The sequence below is a fragment of the Lathyrus oleraceus genome, chromosome 6, assembly GCF_024323335.1.
Source record: "Lathyrus oleraceus cultivar Zhongwan6 chromosome 6, CAAS_Psat_ZW6_1.0, whole genome shotgun sequence".
Classification (NCBI taxonomy): domain Eukaryota; kingdom Viridiplantae; phylum Streptophyta; class Magnoliopsida; order Fabales; family Fabaceae; genus Lathyrus; species Lathyrus oleraceus.
This window is the reverse complement of record NC_066584.1, coordinates 111,529,253-111,548,901: the sequence shown is the minus strand read 5'-3', so window position 1 is coordinate 111,548,901 and position 19,649 is coordinate 111,529,253. Positions and strand designations below refer to the sequence as shown.

Sequence of the window (19,649 nt, the reverse complement as noted above, 5' to 3'; positions counted from 1 at the left end):
ACTATCTGAACTCACAAGAGATCAACATCAGAAGCAAGATTCCAAGATTCTCCAGAAACACAAAAACTCTGAGCATGAAATTGCTAATCATGAAAGAGTAACGTTAAAGTCAAGTAAAGATTTGCAAATGGTTTTCCTAATTAAGAAAGAGACGTTAATCTCCAATTTCAATAAAGAAGATACTACTTGTGGTAAGTAGTCATTTCAAGGAGAGAAAGTTATCCTGCAGAAGCTATTTAAGTGATGGCGTAAATTCATTTTAATATCCACCAGTTTCAACTACTACCTCACTTCTATATATAAAGGACTGCAAATCAACATTCAGTACTACACAAGCATTAGCAAGCCAACAAGCCAAAATTATACTGAAACATCAACGCTCAAGAAAAACACTCTTGCTCTCTAAAGATCTTCACGAAGCTTTTGCTTATAACGTGAAAAACTCTTGTTCTTAATACTGTAATATTTGTTTTCTTAGAAGCACTCTAGATTACATAAATCTTTCATCTATTGTTTGTTGATTTCCTCAAGTGACTCTGTGTAGTCTGTATACTTGAGAGGACTAAGAGATTTTTCTCTTAGACGATTGTTTGTAATCTTTCAAGATTAGTGGATTAAGTCCTTGTTGAAGGCGAAATCACCTCGGCCGGGTGGACTGGAGTAGCTTTGTGTTATAAGCGAACCAGTATAAAATCCTTGTGTGATTTTCATTTTGAAAAGCGCTTATTTTTCAAACAATTCAAACCCCCCCTTTCTTGTTTTTCTCACCTTCAATTGGTATCAGAGCTCCGGCTCTGTTATTGATTTTCTAATCAAACACTTAACAGTGTAGAGAGATCCAGTACGAGAAAAACCATGGCCCACTCAAATGAAAGAGATAGTTACAATGCTAAGCCTCCTGTTTTTGATGGAGAGAAATTTGATTACTGGAAAGATAGAATCGAAAGTTTCTTTCTTGGTTATGACGCTGACCTCTGGGACATTGTCACAGATGGATACACACCTCCAGTCTCAGAAAATGGAGCTGAAGTTCCCAGAAATAAGATGTCAGAAGATCAGAAACGTATCTTCAAAAATCACCACAAGGCCAGAACAATACTTCTAAATGCTATATCATACAACGAATATGAAAAGATCACCAACAGAGAAACAGCCAAAGACATACTTGACTCTCTGAGGATGACTCATGAAGGAAACTCTCAAGTCAAAGAGACAAAGGCTCTGGCGCTTATCCAGAAATATGAAGCCTTCAAAATGGAGGATGATGAAGCCATAGAGGCAATGTTCTCTAGATTCCAAACTCTGATTGCAGGTCTCAAGGTTCTAGACAAAGGATACACAACTGCAGACCATGTCAAAAAGATAGTCAGAAGTCTGCCAAAGAAATGGAGACCTATGGTTACTGCTCTGAAGCTGTCAAAGGATCTGAACAATATTAGCCTTGAAGAACTTGTCAGTTCTCTCAGAATCCATGAGATAGAACTAGAGGAAGATGAGTCTCAGAAAAGGAACAAGTCTGTAGCATTAAAGTCCAGACCTGAAAGACGCAAACTTGACAGAACCAAAGCTCTCCAGGCAGAAACTGAAGATGCTGACAACTCTGAACCAGAAGACTCTGATGATGAAGAAGAATTGTCCTTACTAACCAGAAGAGTTAAGCAACTCTGGAAAAAGAGGAACAACAACTTCAGAAGATCAAGACCCAGAGGGGATCGATCAGAATCAACTTCAAAAGGTAAATCTAACAAAGATATTACCTGTTTTGAATGTAAAGAAACAGGTCATTACAGAAATGAATGCCCCAAGCTAAAGAAAGACAACCCTAGAAAAGAAAGCTTCAAGAAAAATACCTTCAGGACAAAGAAAGGACTGATGGCTACCTGGGATGATAGTGAATCTGGATCATCAGAATCTGACTCTGACGAACAGGCCAATGTGGCACTTATGGCTACCACATCCAGGAGTAGCTCAGATGAAGAATCTGAAGAGGTATTTTCTGAACTCTCTCGATCTGATCTAGAATCTTGTTTGTCAGAAACTCTTAGCTCATATCAGAAATTAAAACAAAAGTTTAAAAACATTAAAGGCTGTCTTAAAGCAAAATTTGAAGATTGTGGCAAGCTTGAGATGACAATTCTAGCACAAGAAGATACAATTAGATTGTTAACATTAGAAAGAGATGGAGCAAAAAGAAAAAGCTTAGAATTAGAATAAGCGTTATCTCAAACTCCACAAACTTCAAATGCAATAATTTATAAATACGAAGAAGCCTTTCAAGAATTTCTGAAAAATGGAATAGGTAGGAGTATTATGGCATCCATGATTTATGGAGTCAGTCAGAACAATAAAAAGGGAATTGGGTATGATCCTAAGGAAGTTAAAACTTCTTCTAGTGACCAACTTAAATCTCCATTTTCATATCACTATACACACACACAAAAACAAAAATTTGAAAATGCTAGAAAACCCAAAGTTATGAGAAACTCTGGGAAGACTAATCAAAGAGGACCCAAGAGATTCTGGGTACCAAAAGATAAGATTGTCTATGTTGCAGATATCCTATGCAGCAAAGTTCAGACACCAGTCATGGTACCTGGACTCTGGATGCTCGCGACACATGACGGGAAGAAAGTCTATGTTCCAAAGCCTGGAACTTAAAGATGCTGGATTCGTAGGTTTCGGAGGAGATCAGAAAGGAAGGATCAGAGGCTCCGGAACTATTGGTAATGGTACTCTTCCCTCTATATCTGATGTCCTTTATGTAGAAGGATTAATGCATAACTTGTTATCCATAAGTCAATTAAGTGATAACGGTTATGATGTAATCTTCAATCAAAAAACATGTAAAGCCATTAATCAGAACGATGGCTCTGTCCTTTTCACAGGCAAGAGGAAAAACAACATTTACAAAATAAATCTTTCTGATCTAAAAGATCAAAATGTTAAATGTCTAATGTCAGTTCACGAAGAGCAATGGGTATGGCATAGACGCTTGGGCCACATTAGCATGAGAAAACTTTCTCAGCTAACTAAACTCGAGTTAGTCAGAGGCCTACCTAAACTGAAGTTTTCTTCAGATGCTCTGTGTGAAGCTTGTCAGAAAGGAAAATTTTCAAAAACATCTTTTAAAAAGAAAAATGTCGTTTCTACCTCTAAGCCTCTGGAACTTCTTCACATTGACTTATTTGGTCCTGTGAAAATAGCATCAGTTAATGGAAAGAAGTATGGACTAGTCATTGTTGATGATTACAGTCGCTGGACATGGGTAAAATTCCTAAAGCACAAGAGTGAGTCTCACTCTGTATTCACTAGTTTCTGTTCCAAAGTGCAAAAAGAATTTGACTCTAAAATTATTAGAGTCAGAAGTGATCATGGTGGAGAATTTGAAAACAAAGATTTTGAAGAATTATTTGATTCTAATGGAATATCCCATGATTTCTCCTGCCCTAGAACTCCACAACAAAATGGAGTTGTAGAGAGGAAGAATAGGACACTCCAAGAGATGGCCAGAACCATGATCAATGAAACTAATGTAGCAAAACACTTTTGGGCAGAAGCTGTAAATACAGCGTGTTACATTCAGAATAGAATCTCTATAAGACCTATTCTAGAAAAGACTCCCTATGAACTGTGTAAAGGAAGAAAACCAAACATTTCATATTTTCATCCTTTTGGATGTTCTTGCTTTATATTAAATACTAAAGAACATCTGAACAAGTTTGATTCCAAAGCACAGAAAGGTATTATGTTAGGATACTCAGAACGCTCTAAAGGCTACAGAGTATACAACACAGAAACCAAAATTGTGGAAGAATCAATTCATGTCAGATTTGATGATAAGCCTGACCCTGAAAAGTCAAAGCTAGTTGAAAAGTTTGCAGATTTGGAAATCACTCTTGTAGAATCTGATAAAACTCCAGAAGCAACTGTCACTCAGAACTCTGAAGAAATAAAATCTCCAGAAATCCCAAAGAAAGTCAAAAGTCGTATCAATGTATCTGAAGATTTGATTCTGGGAAACAAGAAACGAACCTGTCAGAACCAGATCTACCTTCAGGACTTCTGAAGATACTCCTCTGGGACTAGTGTCTCTGATTGAGCCTACGTCTTGTGATGAAGCACTTCAGGATAACGACTGGGTGGCAGCTATGCAAGAAGAATTGGATCAATTCTCAAAGAATGATGTCTGGGATCTCGTTTCTAAACCCAGAGGCACTCACGTCATTGGAACCAGATGGGTATTCAGAAACAAGCTGAATGAGAAAGGAGAAGTCGTCAGAAACAAAGCTCGACTGGTAGCTCAAGGTTATAGTCAACAAGAAGGTATTGATTATAATGAAACCTTTGCTCCAGTCGCAAGGTTAGAATCTATTCGTCTTCTTGTATCTTTTGCTATTAATCACTCTATCAAATTATACCAAATGGATGTCAAGAGTGCATTCCTTAATGGTTATATTTCAGAAGAAGTGTATGTCAATCAACCTCCAGGTTTTGAAAATTCAAACTTTCCAGAACATGTTTTTAAACTTAAGAAATCCTTATATGGACTTAAACAAGCTCCCAGAGCTTGGTATGAACGTTTAAGCAATTTTCTTCTGGAACAAAATTTTATCAGAGGGAAAGTTGATTCTACACTCTTCTGTAAAAACCTTAATAATGATCTCATGATATGCCAGATTTATGTTGATGATATTATTTTTGGTTCTGCTAATATCTCTGTTTGCCAAGAATTTTCTAAGTTAATGCAGGCAGAATTTGAGATGAGTTTAATGCAAGAACTAAAGTTCTTTCTGGGAATTCAAATTAATCAAACTCCAGAAGTCACGTACGTCCATCAAAGTAAATATATTAAAGACGTTCTGAAGAAGTTTGACATGACTGAATGCAACTCTGCAAAAACTCCCATGCATCCAACTTGCATTCTTGAAAAAGAAGAGGTAAGCAACAAGGTTTGTCAGAAGCTCTATCGAGGTATGATAGGCTCTCTTCTCTATCTGACTGCTACTCGTCCTGATATTCTCTTTAGTGTCTGTCTTTGTGCCAGATTCCAATCAGATCCTAGAGAATCTCATTTAACAGCAGTTAAGAGAATTCTTAAGTATCTGAAAGGAACTCCTAACCTGGGCCTGATGTATGAGAAAACATCAGAGTATAGACTCTCGGGTTACTGTGATGCAGATTATGCAGGAGATAGAATAGAACGAAAAAACACTTCTGGAAATTGCCAGCTTTTGGGAAACAATCTGATATCCTGGGCTAGCAAAAGACAATCAACAATTGCTCTATCAACTGCAGAAGCAGAATATATCTCAGCGTCACTGTGCACAACTCAGATGCTCTGGATGAAGCATCAGTTAGAAGATCTGCAAATCTTTGAGAGTAACATTCCTATCTTTTGTGATAATACTGCTGCTATTTGTTTAAGTAAGAATCCCATTCTACATTCCAGAGCCAAACACATTGAAATAAAACATCATTTTATCAGAGACTATGTTCAGAAAGGGATAATAACATTGAAGTTCATTGATACTGGACATCAATGGGCAGATATCTTTACTAAGCCTCTAGCTGAAGATAGATTTCTTTTTATCTTAGAACATCTGAACATTAAAAATTGCCCTGAGTGAAGTATGGCATCTGAAAATGTAAAATGAGACTCTGATAAAAACAAATGCACTTCTGCCTCTGACTCAAATACTTCTACCAGTTAAGAAGATATCTGAGTTAGAAATCTCCAAGAACAAACCCCTTGGTATTCCTGAAGATCAGATACATCAACACGTGGAGCTCTGAGCGTCTAACCTTAGAACTTCTAGACAGCTGTCAAAAGAAATTCAAAAGGCAGACGTTTGAGTTCTCCTCGAGCAGTGTGCGTACTGTGGGATTAGACATTCATTAATTAGCTGTAATCATTTTTCCCCCCAAGCGTGCTTACTTGAGCGTTGTGCTAACGCAATTTAATGTGTCGTTTTGCATGTGTTTTACTTAGAGTATATAAACACTTTTCTCACATTTCACACACTTATCACTCTCACTCACTCTAAAACCCTAAACCTCTCTGAAGCATTCTCTGCAACTCTCAATCTTCATCTTCTTCTTCACCATGGACGCTCAACAACAACAAGTCTTTAACTTCTCTCAAGAAATGGAATCAAGCTCTACTGCTCAAACTTCAAGCATTCCAACTCCAACGGTTACAGGCGTCACCATCACCCCTGTTTACAAAGAACCCCATGTTCTTGACCGTGAACGCCATATTAACCTTTCAACCCCTTTTGAAGGACTGGACGTGTTGTGTGAATCGCTAGTTGATTTCGACAACTTGAAGAGAAATGGCGTTGATCTTACTGAAGAGTTTCGCAAACAAGGATGGGAAAACTACTTCCAAAGGCTTTATGGTCCTGTTTACCCTCTTCTCATCAAGGAGTTCTGGAGATTTGCAGATGCAGATGACCACTTCATCGTCTCCTATGTTCTAGGGGTAAAGATTGTTATTACTGAAGGATCAATTGCCTCTTTACTGAACATGGAGAGAGCTGGAGGAAAAAGGATTTACAACATCCCTCCTAGGTCAAAGCGCATTACTGATGTAATCAATCCAACAATCTTCAAACCCAACACTGAAGGAAATCCTTCAAAGAACAAAGAGCTGCATCAGAACCTCAGAGTGTGGCTGAAGATCATTCTGGGAACTATTCACCACCGTCCAGCCTCTAACTCCTCTGACTACATCAATGCAGACCAGAAATGCATTCTGTATTGCATTCAGAAGGGTGTGAAGATCTGCCTCCCTGCTCTCCTTTTCAGATATCTGAGAGATTCTGTCAGAGAAACCAGAAACAATATGAAGCCCAGATCCTACATTCCTCTGAGAAGATTGTTATCTGATGTCTTCATTGAGAATGGACTGGTAAATCATCTGGAAAAGACCAAACTGATGGATGATCTGGCAATAGATGTTGGGAAGCCTCTGAACGCCAGAAATCTCAAGAGTATGGGAATAATCAAGAAGATTCAAGTCAAACCCACTCTGGACACATCCTGGGATTGTTTGAAAGATCAGAGGAAGATGCCTCATGGCCTTGCCAGGTTCTTCAAGAATGAACCCAGAGATGCGGTTGCTATCTATCTTAATCGTCTGCTGGATGAAGGTGTTGACATCTCTGACTTCAGCCTCGACGACTGTCTGGATTCAGAAGAAGACTTCGTCAGATACAAGAGAGGTCTCTCTGAGAAGAAGGTAGCATCTCAGGCAAAGAAGGCAAGAATTGGAGAAGCTTCTGGAAGCAGATCTTCAGCTCCTCTAAAAAGTTCTTCTGGTATGTCTGTTCCTCCCCTTACCTCTGTACCTTCGATGGTTTCCTCTACTCCTCCCTCTAATCCTCTTACAACACCTCCCATCTATACAACCTCTGAAATCCCACCTTCAACCATCAGAACCTCTCAGCCTACACCAGTTTTAAATATCGCCCGTACTTTCATACCTCCCTATAAACCTGCACAAACCCACCAAAGCACTTCCTCTTCATCATCCTCAGGACCAGACTCACCCCCTTATGTTTCTATCTCTTCTGACCCAGAATATTCTGACCCTGACTCCCCAACCATAGCTCAAATTTATGCTCAAAAATTCGCTTCACAAAAACATAAGGCATGCTTCTCCGGGTTTTTTATTAGTTTATCCATTTGTTCCTCAATGAGAACATGACTTCCCCGACGTCCCCCTGAATTATGGGGGGAGTTTTTTTGCCTCTTGATTCTCAAGTGGTTTGGAGATATCTAAATTGCATCCCTTGTGACGTGGTCGATTCAGGGACGATTGTTTCGTTTCTTCTAAAACTGACTTTTGCACTGTGTTTCCAAACGAAGCAATCTATCTTATATTGTTTGCGAGTTTTGTTGCCAAACTATATTATACATATAGTTTAACAACCCATTAACATTTTAAACTTCAAGGTTAGTCTGTAACAAATGGAGACTAGACAATGCTTCAAGTCTTGAGGTTGGTGGTGATACTAGAGCTTTGAGCGAAGGCTCATATTGTCGGATCTACGGAGCAGATCATACAATATGGGGAGTTTGGAGTAGATTTGGATGCAATGGAATATTAACAATATTTTGACATGCATTGACTCGAGGAGGATAAAAAGGCAACTGATTTCTTGCGGTAACATTGGTGTCTACTTCACATAAAGCGATAAAAAAATGACTTTAGATCTAATCATCTTTGGAGGATTTTGAGATCAGAGATTAAAAAATTATGAGAATTAGAGTAGATATGCTACCGGAATATATCGAAGACATCGAATCTGAAGTTTTATCTTAGGAACTCTGATCCGATAGGTTGAGAGAGCTTTGAATCAATGAATCAAAGTAAGAATGTACAATTATGGAAAACACAGGAATCATAAGTGACTCAAAGAAGGTGACACTGTTTCGTTATAAAATTAGAATTAATCAGAGAATGGAGGTTGTAGTGTGCAACAATGGATATGAGCTTGCGATGAAGAAAAGGCAGACCTCCAGAATTAACACTCTAACGTCCTAGTCAGTATGCGAGATAAATAAGTGAGTAAAGTTTGAATTAGAAATAGTGTACTTGAAATTGGCGCATGTGCTCTTTATATGGTGAATCGATAATAACAATCCAAATATCTTTAAGGCGTAAAATATGGGAGAGCAGTTGCATGTATATTGGCTTTGAATTTCCCACACCTTTTCTCGGGATAGTACACCTACATTGTAAGCAGTTATTAGACTAATCATCACTTTCTCTAAGCCGAATCTATTGAATCACAGGCGAGTTGTTAAAAGTTGGATATGACAACAAATGAAGCTGTATATTAGTTGTTAACATGTAAAGACATGGTTCTACTTTGATAAAAAGAATGAAAAATGTGATAATAATATTATTGGAAGTCCCACATCGTTTTTAGTATACTTGTTGTTAATGTTTATATAGTCTACACTAACAAATCATTGTATGCACTTTTGGACTGGAGAGTTATTGCACTTTTGGGTTTTATGCCCGAAATGCTTTTCCAAAATTTAAATTAGTTAAAAATATTATTAAATATTAAAATATCTTAATCACAATTTCCATTTAATTAAAATTATTATTTTTATCGCAATCATCAATGCTACGTGTGTAAAAGTGGAGGGAGGGTTAATTGTTTGAAATGCTAAAACTAGATTTAGTTAATAATAAATATTTCCTGAGTAATTAAAGAATAAATATTTATATTATTAAATATTAAAAAAATTTAAAAAATAGAAATAGAGATATAAGAATTAAAATGGTTTTCTACTTTAAATTAAATTAGTTTAGAAGAGACTTAATTTAAATTTAAAAAGTAAAATTAATAGAGAATAAAGATAATAAAGTTAATGAAGAAAAAAAGAAAAAAAGAAAAAAAGAAAAAAGAGAAGAGATAAAAATGATAACAATTGAAAAAGTAAAAAATAAAGAAGATTGAAAAAATATTAAAATTTTCCTTAAAAACGATTTTAATTATTTGAATGGAAGATAAAATATAATTATTATGAAATCAACTTTTTTTTAAATAGTTGTATTTACTAAAAAAATATGAGTAATCTAATCGAAACAGATAAAAACTCTAACCACAAATTAATAAAATTAATAAATAAAAATCAAATATTATTAAATATATTTAAATATTTTTTTAGTACAAAAATTATCTTATGAGATCTCTTTTTCAAAAGGAATCAAATCTCTCGTTAGAGACACATACATACTTATATTTTTATTAGTATGTTGATGTGATTTTTTTTAAAATAAAAATTAATTTATAAGATTAATTGGTATGCATGATTAATGCATCACAACCATGAAAAAAACAATATTTTAGATGTTATTAAAAAAAGTCATATAAATATAAAAATTTAACAATTAAATTTGACTTCTCAATGCATATCAATTAAAATTTTAATTTTTATACATTAATAATATATAAATATTTTACAATGTCAATTAATTGTAATCATATCCAAATCCAAGAGCATTTGGATGATATTGTAAGGGATATCTCCTATCTTAATATTTGAGTTCGAAATCGACCTTGAACATACAACCGTGTTAAATTTTTTTGAAGGAGAGCTTTGCCATCCATTAAAATCTTATCTAACTCGAGGGAAATCTTATCTAACTCGAGGGGTTAACCTCGTCAATTTCGCGTATAGGATACATGATTTCTTAAAGAAATTGTAATCATCAAATTTTAAAAGACATGTTTTTAAATTCAACTACATTAAAATAACTTTGATAAAAAACTCTTCCTCTCAAGAATTATAATTATTTATGTTATCTTTGAATTGATGGACTCGAACACCATGTACCAAAATATAGTTCGATGAATGAAACAAATTGAACCAACATGGAACGAAGTAGAATGCATCAAATATTTTATTTTATTGTTTGGATATATATTTTTTTAATTTGACAATATTTCATTTGGTTCATCAATTATTTACAAATCTAAAAAATGGAATCAGATTTCATTTCATTCTCCACCATTCTATTCTATTAAATACCACTAATTTAATAAAAAAATTAAGGAAAAAACAACACATAATGATAATTTTGATAAAAAGATTACTACGATTTTTAAGCATAAAAATTTGACTATTTTAAATAATTTATTACTTTAATTATATTTATATATTTTTATATATCTCTAATTGGTCATTGTTTTTTCATAATATATAATATTTTGGTATATTAAATATTATATTCTATAAAATTTAAAACTTTACATTAAAATTTTAAATATCAATTTTTAATGAATTTTTGTTGCTTGTTGTTATTTTGTTTATCATTAATAAAAAGAAATTAAATTGAAGTATTTTTTATTTGCAATGTCATATATATATATATATATATATATATATATATTATATTTTTTTTTATTATTAATAATTTTTTTATTTATTTTTAGTATTAAAGTTACTTAAGAATATGAGAAGCCGCTAATGTTAAGTTGATAGTGAAAGATACACTGTCAGTCGAGAAAAATTCTCATAACGACGTCGTATAACTCGTCGAGTCAAATGGTGTAAGCGTTTGACAGCATTAAGACAGAGAGAAGACCACAGTCTACAGCGCCGCGCGTAACAAAGCAACCACAGTGAAATCCACTGAATCTCCTCCACGTGTCCTTCCTCAGCCACTCGAATAGCACAATCTCGATAAAAACCGGGTTAACAAAAAAATCATAAAAAAGAAATAAATAAACAGTAGAATATCTTTTTGACTGAATTAATTAAAAAACTAAAATTAAAACCATTAAAATCACATTTTATTTATTTCCAATTCCCATCGAATAAAAACACAGCGTCTCGCATCGCTCCGTTTCGTGTCGCCTCTTGGCGGTTTTAACCTTTATTTTTCTTTTCGGTTTCGAACATTCACTCTCTCACTCTCTCTCTTCAATTCACCACTGTGAGAGATTCCATTTCCAAAACCTAGTTCTTCATCTTCTCTCTCGTTTCCGCTCTAAGGTTAGATCTCGATCTTCACTCTGTTATTAATTTTTATCCTTTCGTATTTTATTTTCTCTGTTTACGGATCGATTGGTTCGAGGTTTTTTTCTTTACATTTCGATTTCGTTCTTCGTTTCTACTATCTCATTAACTTTGCATGCAGTTTTTCAGTTTACTCATCGATTGCTTCGTTACCGCAGCACAGTATTGTTTTTCACTGTTTACTCATCGGAGCCTTGACATTTTTCCGAGAAACATGTAGCTGGCGATGATGTTTATTGATATGTTCTTTGCATAATGCTGTCAATTGAAAGCTTCCTTTAGCATTGCTTTTTTTTTCAATATGGGATATCATGTTTTTTATTGCGGTACTTAGTTTTAATCTGGATTATGTTTGTAGTTATTGATGTGATTTAATATTAGCAGAGATGATTGTGGTTATTTCAGTAGGTCTTAGTGTGACTGAGTGTGTTGTATGAAGCAAAAAAATTTAATTGTATTTTGATCTTCGATTTTGTAAGGGGACTGCTTTTTGGTAAATGTAGTATCTAGAATTAATAACTGTCGATCGATTTAGTCATTCTCGATAAATTCTGATGAATCTGGTTAGCGAGATATAGATTTATCATAGGATTAAACAGATTTCTGTAAACATGTTTTGGCTGATCGCGCAGCCTAAGCAATGTGTCAGCACAATATTTCTAACTACATTTGATGACAGAGACTAGATTGATTGATGATGTTTTTCAATTTCAGGGATTAATTTTGCATTTCATAAATCTAAGGAACTACATTGTCTAACACTTACAGTTTAGTGGAATAAAATGATACTCAAAAAATGTTATGGGTGGGACAAGGAAGGGAATAGTTGTTGAGCAAGAAATGGATTATCAATAAGTTTTGTGTATGTAGTATTTCTGTGTGGTCTCTGTATGCTGGGGGTAAAATGTTGTTAGAATCCATTGATTTTGTTTGAAAAGAAAAACACTGACAAATAGCTAGTAGGTAATCCGAGATATGAAAATTGTGAATTGGGTAATCAAGTCAGAGGGCTTCCTGGGAATTATTTAAGAAGTGAAATAGGTGAGCTTTTCTGTGGTATGTACTCTTGATTCGAGGAGACCAGTTTACAGTATTGCTTATGGACTAGATTTACTGCACGGATACTGATCTGAAATTCCATAATGGATTTTTTTTATTATCTCACTTCTGATGATTAGAGTTAGTGATGTCCTGCTATGGCAATAAAGGCTTGAAGTGATTAAGGACGCGGGCTGTCCCTGCAAGATGTATTGATGCTCAGATAAGCACACATGCTTAGGCTGGAAGTGATTGAGGACAGGAGCTATCCCTGCAAGATGTATTGATGCTCAGATAAGCGCGCATGCTTAGGGTAAAGTGGATGGATCGTTAGATGCCACACCTAGGATCCATAGATTTGTTTTTGTAGATGGAATGCTGGTGCGTGAGTAGGTCCTCCCGATGTAATACGGCAGAAATGCTGTTACAGAGGTGGGTCCTTCGCATAGAAGAGGGTTATCTTGGGTTAGTGGGAAACGGTGTTTAATCCCATGTAATCAGGTTTAAGCCTTACAGGGCCATAAAAACACTATAATACAAAATTTGTATACACACATTTTTGTCTTGGCATATACAGATTAGCTAGTCTGAAATATTTCTTCATTTTTGGCATTTCATTTAAGTTTATGCAAACAGTTTTAATGCGACTGGTTATTATTTCCAAGTTTCTGCCCTCCTGTTTGTATACGCATGTAATGTATATTACCTTTTACACATGAGTGCTATTTTGCATTTTTAGTTATGCACACATACATGTTGATGTTATAGCATGCTTCTGTTCTTGTCATAAACAATTATTTTATGCGGGAGTACGTACAAACAGGAGAAAAAAGAGTAAACTAATGCACGCTGAAATTGTAGGATAATATTCAAGAGAGTATGCGATGGATCGGGAAGAATATCTGCGGAAGTGTTCCAATATGAAATGCCAAAGAGTAAGAATTTTAGTTATTATTTTCACACCTTTACGCTAATTGATCGTATAGCCAATGTTGTTAAATAGCGGAATTTGAACGAATTGCTATTGTTCTTCAATGCACTATTTAATACAAAATGTTGTCAAATAGTGGCTATAGAAGTGCTATAGCACTGTTTTGTAGCGGAACTTAAACAAACTGCCTATTTTCTGCAATTCACTATTGACAATAGTGCATATAACCTATCATATTTATTCCCATTTCCCCATATTTTGCCACATTTGAGCAAGTATCTAAGTTGTTCATCTATGATTATCTAGTAAGTCGTAACTGTATATAATTTTGCAAGTTATACATTATTTTTGGATTAAGTGGGTCTACGATAGCAGCTCTTTTCGTTCATTTCCTGGATCGAATTAATTCATCACTGTGATTCATGTGTTCTGATGACTATTCCAATTTTCACGTGTTTGGGTATGCAATAAAAAACTTATGATTGTACAACATTAATATGCTATTTGAGGCTAAAGATTATGATCATTTCTATACTTTGAGAACTTTATTTAATTTGTTAGAGCTTATTTTTGGAAAATGTGTCATGGGAGATTGTTGAAGTATGCACGATGGTGTATAGTCATGTAGGGAATTTTATTCAACTTATATGGCTGCTCTATATTGTAGGGTCCATATATATGCACAATGTGAAAAATGAGTGTTTAATTTAGTGTTTTGTCTTAATTCAATATACTAGATAGATCTTTGCAAGCTTCATATTTTGAAATAAGTGTTTTTAAGTTGTTTATGTGTGTACACTTGTGTATATTTATGTCATTTATTCTTATTGACTTCTTTTGCTATTTAAATAAACTGGAAGTGTCAACATGGTAGTGCTTAAGGCATATTATTTATGAAATCCTTTTGAATTTTCCTAGGTTCAGGTGGATGAATCATATGTGCCTTCCCTTCAAGATGATGAAATGGAAATTGAGCATTTGCTTGAAGAACCTAGAAGTGATCATGTTTCATTGGATGGTATGTTGTATTTTACCGAGAATAAGTATTTATGATTCTGAATTTTCAAATGACTAAAAGTTTTTCTTTTTGATTCTGTCACTTGAAGTCCATTTATTAGTAAATGGAGTTTTAGTTTGACCATTTGTGTTAATCTTTTTTATTTGGCCTGTATCTTGTTGCTGAACAATGGGATAAATGAAGTAAAATAGTAAGGTGAAAAATGGAAGAACTAAGCTAGTTTAATGAGAGCCTTAGCGTTATCAATGGAGATTGCTTAAGAGTTCAGAACTAATGTTGCATCTTCGAACAATCAAATATTTTCTTTACATTTAAAGTGTCATGTTTGGTTGATAATTCTTATGGTTGATAAAGCTGTGTTGGCATTTTCTTATGATATTTTCTTTCAAGCTTTGGTAGTAATTTTCCTATTTGCTTTTGATGTTATATCTCACCCTTGCGTTCTTACGTTCGCCAGGCAGTTTAGCTTCTGATACAGCTTTGAATGACAAGAATGATTTGGAATTTGAGGTACTTGTCTAAACTCGGTTACTGTTGGAGTGATATTGAAGCTAGTAGTTCATGTACTTTTCAATTTAATCTGCATATATTAATTATTTGTTGCTTGAGTGTATCCTTGTGCCTAATCTAATGTCAATTGCATGATATTTCCCTGCTTCTGTTTAAACTGTTGTGTCCTTGTGTGGATGTGAATATCTTTGATAAAATATACTGTTAGGTCCTTGATGGATTCCTGGACGAGGGATTCCTGGATGATGTTGACATCAATGATCTTGAAGGAACTGATGGTTTCACTGATGTATGTGGAGGGTATTTCTTAGGTAAGATTATCAACTGTCACAACACTATCTTTTCTATGATGCTTTCATAGGAAAAAGGATTAGTTTCTACTTCCTCTTTTTAGTTACTCCTTTCTGTTTTTCACATTATAATTTTTTTTCCGATCTTTAGATTTTGATTTTGCCAAAGTTGAGTTACTAGGCCCTGGTGCTTATGAAGACTCACTTTTGGAAAACTCAAATTCGGAAAGTCAATCTCCAGGATTAAGTGGAAGTAGCACTGCTGGTGGGATGTCAGAATCAGCAAAAGCACCCAATAGTATGCAATCTGATTGCAAAATTGAATCTCTAGATGAAACAGTCACCCATGATACACATGGTGTCTTCATGAACAATCCAAGTCAACCATCAAATGTAGGTTGCATGTACAACATTTCACTTGATATACAGCATCTGCATGAGCTGAATAATGGTTATCCTTTAGGTGGCAGTATGTTGTCCTGTAAGACAGAAAATGTTACTGTTGAAAATTGCCAATCTGCTCCACCTAGAGAGAAGAGATTCCGAAAGCCTACTCGGAGGTATATTGAAGAATCTTCAAATTTGAGGTCAAAAGAAAAAGTACCTACTACAGGTGCAAAATACAAACGACGGAGTCTGTCATCATGTAATGAACTTACAAAAATTAAAGGATTGAAGAATATTCCAAGCGAAAAGTCTAGTAATGGTAATAGTGATGTAACGCCTACCGAGTTGCAACGCTGTAAGAAGCTGCCAAAGAAAGAGGTACATTTTTCTTTTTGGGGCATTTATTTTGTCGAGTAAATGAAGATTTTTTCTGAATAGCCTCCTTCCCTTTGAAGTCACAGATAGGGATAGAGACAAATATTCTTTAGTTGTATCTGTATAATTATGTATTTTTTAGTTATATGTTTTCTATCTCCTGGTTTTGGATACTTTTGTATGATAACTGTTACGAGTTCCACGTCGGATAATATATGACCTGAACATGTGTTTATAAGTGGGGTTTATAAGTGGGGGCAGTCCTCACTCTACCAACCGGTTTTATAGGGTTTAGTTAGGTCCAACCATATTTCTTCACAATAACCATATTTGATGGTCATTGCGAATCATATATAAATTTTATTTGTCAAGTTGTTTTCCTGGTAAATCTAGTCTCTACTGATTCCTAATGTATTGGTTTGTGAAGTTTGTTTTAATTTTTATGTTTGTCATGAATTTGCTTTGTTATGCCTCCCTCCTCTCTTTGCTCGAAGTGGTGCCTGGCTTCCCTGTACATATTTTTTGCAGTTGCAGAGGAATATTAATTATCTTAACTGTGGTAGTACATTGTTGTATCATTAAAGCATGGTATTCAAGTATAGATTCCGCAGTTCTGAATGTCTAGAATTGATTTTGTAATTGGACAAATTGGAATGGAATGGTTCCATGGTAACAGCATGTATGTTTTTCATACATCTGATTAAGTTGTTCATATGTTGTGAAATGTATGTTTAGAGATGATAACCACATATTAATACGATTGCTTACAATATTTGTCTAAGTCCGCCTGTCTAAATTATTCTGCATTTTTCGATTAACCAATTTTTTTTGTAGGAACTTGAGTATGACAATGAGCCTTTTTCTTCGGAGGAGTTTGATGATGAGTTTGAGGAAGAGTTTGAGGATGAACGTTCGGCACCAAAAAGAAGTAGTTCAAAAGATCGAAGAAAGCATCAAAGGATGTGGACAACTGCTGAAGTGACGAAGTTGGTTGATGGCATATCTGAATATGGAGTTGGTCGATGGACTGATATACAGAGGTTTTTATTTTCGGCTTCAGGCTACCGAACTCCCACAGATATCAGGGTACTTTACCGAACTTCACATATTCAGTTGTAACCTTTCTTCCAAATGTGTTTCCTAAATATGATTTATGCAGGACAAGTGGCGTAACCTTCTCCGAGCCAGTTCTGCACAGAAATTCATCCAGAAAGAGGTTAACTTTCTATTTTCCTTTCCTGAAACTTTATTCTATTAATCTGATATTCACCAGTCATAGGCACTACATTTGGTACTAATACTTAAAGTGACATGGTACTTCACAAAGCTATTTCTGTAAATCTGCTATATTTCTGATGTAAATTATTGAGGATAAGTTGATGTAAACAATCATTTGGTGATTGTAGGGTGAGGAAAATGACAAGATTACCCCGCGGTCCTTACCTGTCAGTTTGGCAAGCCGAGTGCTGGAACTGGCTAAAATTCACCCTTACCCAAAGCGACGAAACTCAAAGAGATCGTCTGATAGCCAAGTCGGATCTTCTGGCACTGCCAGTCAAAGCAGTGGTTCTTCTGTTAGTCTTGGTAGAAGAAATGTTCGTAGGAAGAAGTGTAGTACTTAGAAGCAAAACTTCATGTGTAAAACTGTCCAGTGAATCATAGTCAAAAGAATCTTGCTGAATTTTCGGTAACATTTGCACAATTTTGTACTTTCAAGTAATTTCTGCTTGTATATCTACAGAGGCATAGAAATTTTTAATTGTAAACTTTAAGGAATCGTTGGTTAGCTTACAGATGTTTGCAACTTTAATGCCAAACCCCTTCAGTATTATGTTAAGGTTTGCAGAGGTTTATCATATTGTTTCTGACTGCTTGATATTGTTGGATGAAATGCATTTTCTTTAAAAAAACTCCTTTAAACTTAACTATTTTTTTCGATGTAGAAACTAAATTTTTTTAACCCTTTTTTTTGGTTGGAAAAGAATAATTTTAGAAATTGAATACTTTTTTTTTAACTTTGCCGTGTCAAATCAAAATATAAAAATATTGCATTTTAAAAACTTTAGGTTCCGATTCGGTTTAATTTGTGATAATGTTCTGTTTCCAATTTTAAATTTTTTTTGAAAATAATAAAAATGTTAAAAAGTTTGAATCCGAGATATACCACGAAATCCTGCTTGTTTATTCTTACTAAAGTGGAATCAATGATCTACTTAACTAAAAAATAGGCATAATTAGTTAACTAAAAAATAGGCATAATTAGTTTCCATGTTCCATAATTAAATTTTAAGTTCTGTTTTAGTCACTTAATAATAAGTCATTACATATTGGTTCTGCAATATTAGTTCTGTTAGCAATGTTGATCCCTTCCGTTAATTTAAATGTGAAAACATTAGTATTGGTCAATGTGGCGTGCCAATTGTGTAATGACTCATCAAAATTATTTTAAAAAATCATTATTTAAGGTTGTCTGCTTTAGAATCTAGGTTATGTTGAACATTCTTGTGTTTATTGTCTTCTTCAATTCCATTTTGTGTAAAAAAAAACCTTCTATTGTGTTTACTTTCTTCCTCAATTCCATCGTGTAAAAGAAAAACCTCCTCTTGTGATTACCTTCTTCCTCAATCCGTTTCTAGGGTTTTAAACTTCATCTTCTCCAATGTCAAAGTTGTTAAGCAATGTTTCTATTGGAACAATTGAGTCGATAATTCGTAGAAGCAAGAGGAGGGAGTGTTTTTACGAAGAAGAAAATGTTATTTGTATTGTGGGTGACATGAACAATGTTAATTTTGAAAAAAAATTCGGGGGTTGTAGAAATTACAAGAATCATATGCATGCATAAGAGATGCAATTATTTCAAATGGTTAGATGACAGAATTATTGATGAAAGAGATCTGAAGATTCAAAGACAAAAGAAGAAAGAGTACAAATTGAAGAATGAAGTCAATCAGACTAGAGGATTGTTGAAAGTGTCCATTGTGGTCGGAATATTGAGCTTAGTGTTGAATGTTGTATTTGTAACAATGTATTTTTAGGTTTGGATTTTATCAGTCTATGAAATCACGGTCTTTTATGTGTATCTGTCATGGAATGTATCTTTGTGTAATGAGTTTATGAATGAAATGAAATTGTCATGATGTTATTAGTGAAATGTTACTTTCAATGAACATTTAAGAACAAATATAATTTTGTGTAACGAGATTATGAATTAAATGAATTTGTCATTATGTTATTAGTAACAATGTTGACATAACCATAATTTTGTTCACAAAACATAAGGTTGCATTATAAGTCATTACAGATGAACACCTCAGAACATATCATAACATAACTATAAGTCATAACAATGTTGAAAGATACATAATTTTGTAATTTTGTTTCCAATGAACACCCTTATGATCCATATAACCATAAGTCATAACAAAAGGTTGCTTTATAAATCATAACAAAAGGTTGCATTAGAAGTCATTACAAAAGTGACATTATAAGCCATAAGTCAGAAACTAAAAAATATACATTGTTAGCCATATGTTACAGAACACAACCAACAAACGTGACA

At 34.4% G+C, this 19,649-nt stretch overlaps 1 protein-coding gene across 3 annotated transcripts; it reads left to right on the top strand.

Annotated features, from left to right (window-relative positions):
* Positions 1–11,313: 11,313 nt before the first annotated feature.
* On the top strand, positions 11,314–17,921 carry LOC127091944 (uncharacterized). 3 transcript variants are annotated; one of them, XM_051030690.1, is made up of 10 exons: positions 11,336–11,517; positions 11,663–11,867; positions 13,441–13,514; positions 14,429–14,528; positions 14,986–15,038; positions 15,247–15,349; positions 15,480–16,093; positions 16,925–17,176; positions 17,250–17,306; positions 17,497–17,921. In XM_051030690.1, exons 3-10 carry the CDS (start codon positions 13,464–13,466, stop codon positions 17,710–17,712), a joined length of 1,446 nt encoding a protein of 481 aa, XP_050886647.1. In that variant the 5' UTR covers positions 11,336–11,517; positions 11,663–11,867; positions 13,441–13,463; the 3' UTR covers positions 17,713–17,921. The 3 variants fall into 3 exon arrangements, with proteins under 3 accessions (XP_050886648.1, XP_050886646.1, XP_050886647.1); XM_051030691.1 differs by lacking the exon at positions 11,663–11,867 and having other exon boundaries at positions 11,314–11,517; positions 15,510–16,093; XM_051030689.1 differs by lacking the exon at positions 11,663–11,867 and having other exon boundaries at positions 11,315–11,517.
* Positions 17,922–19,649: the final 1,728 nt, after the last annotated feature.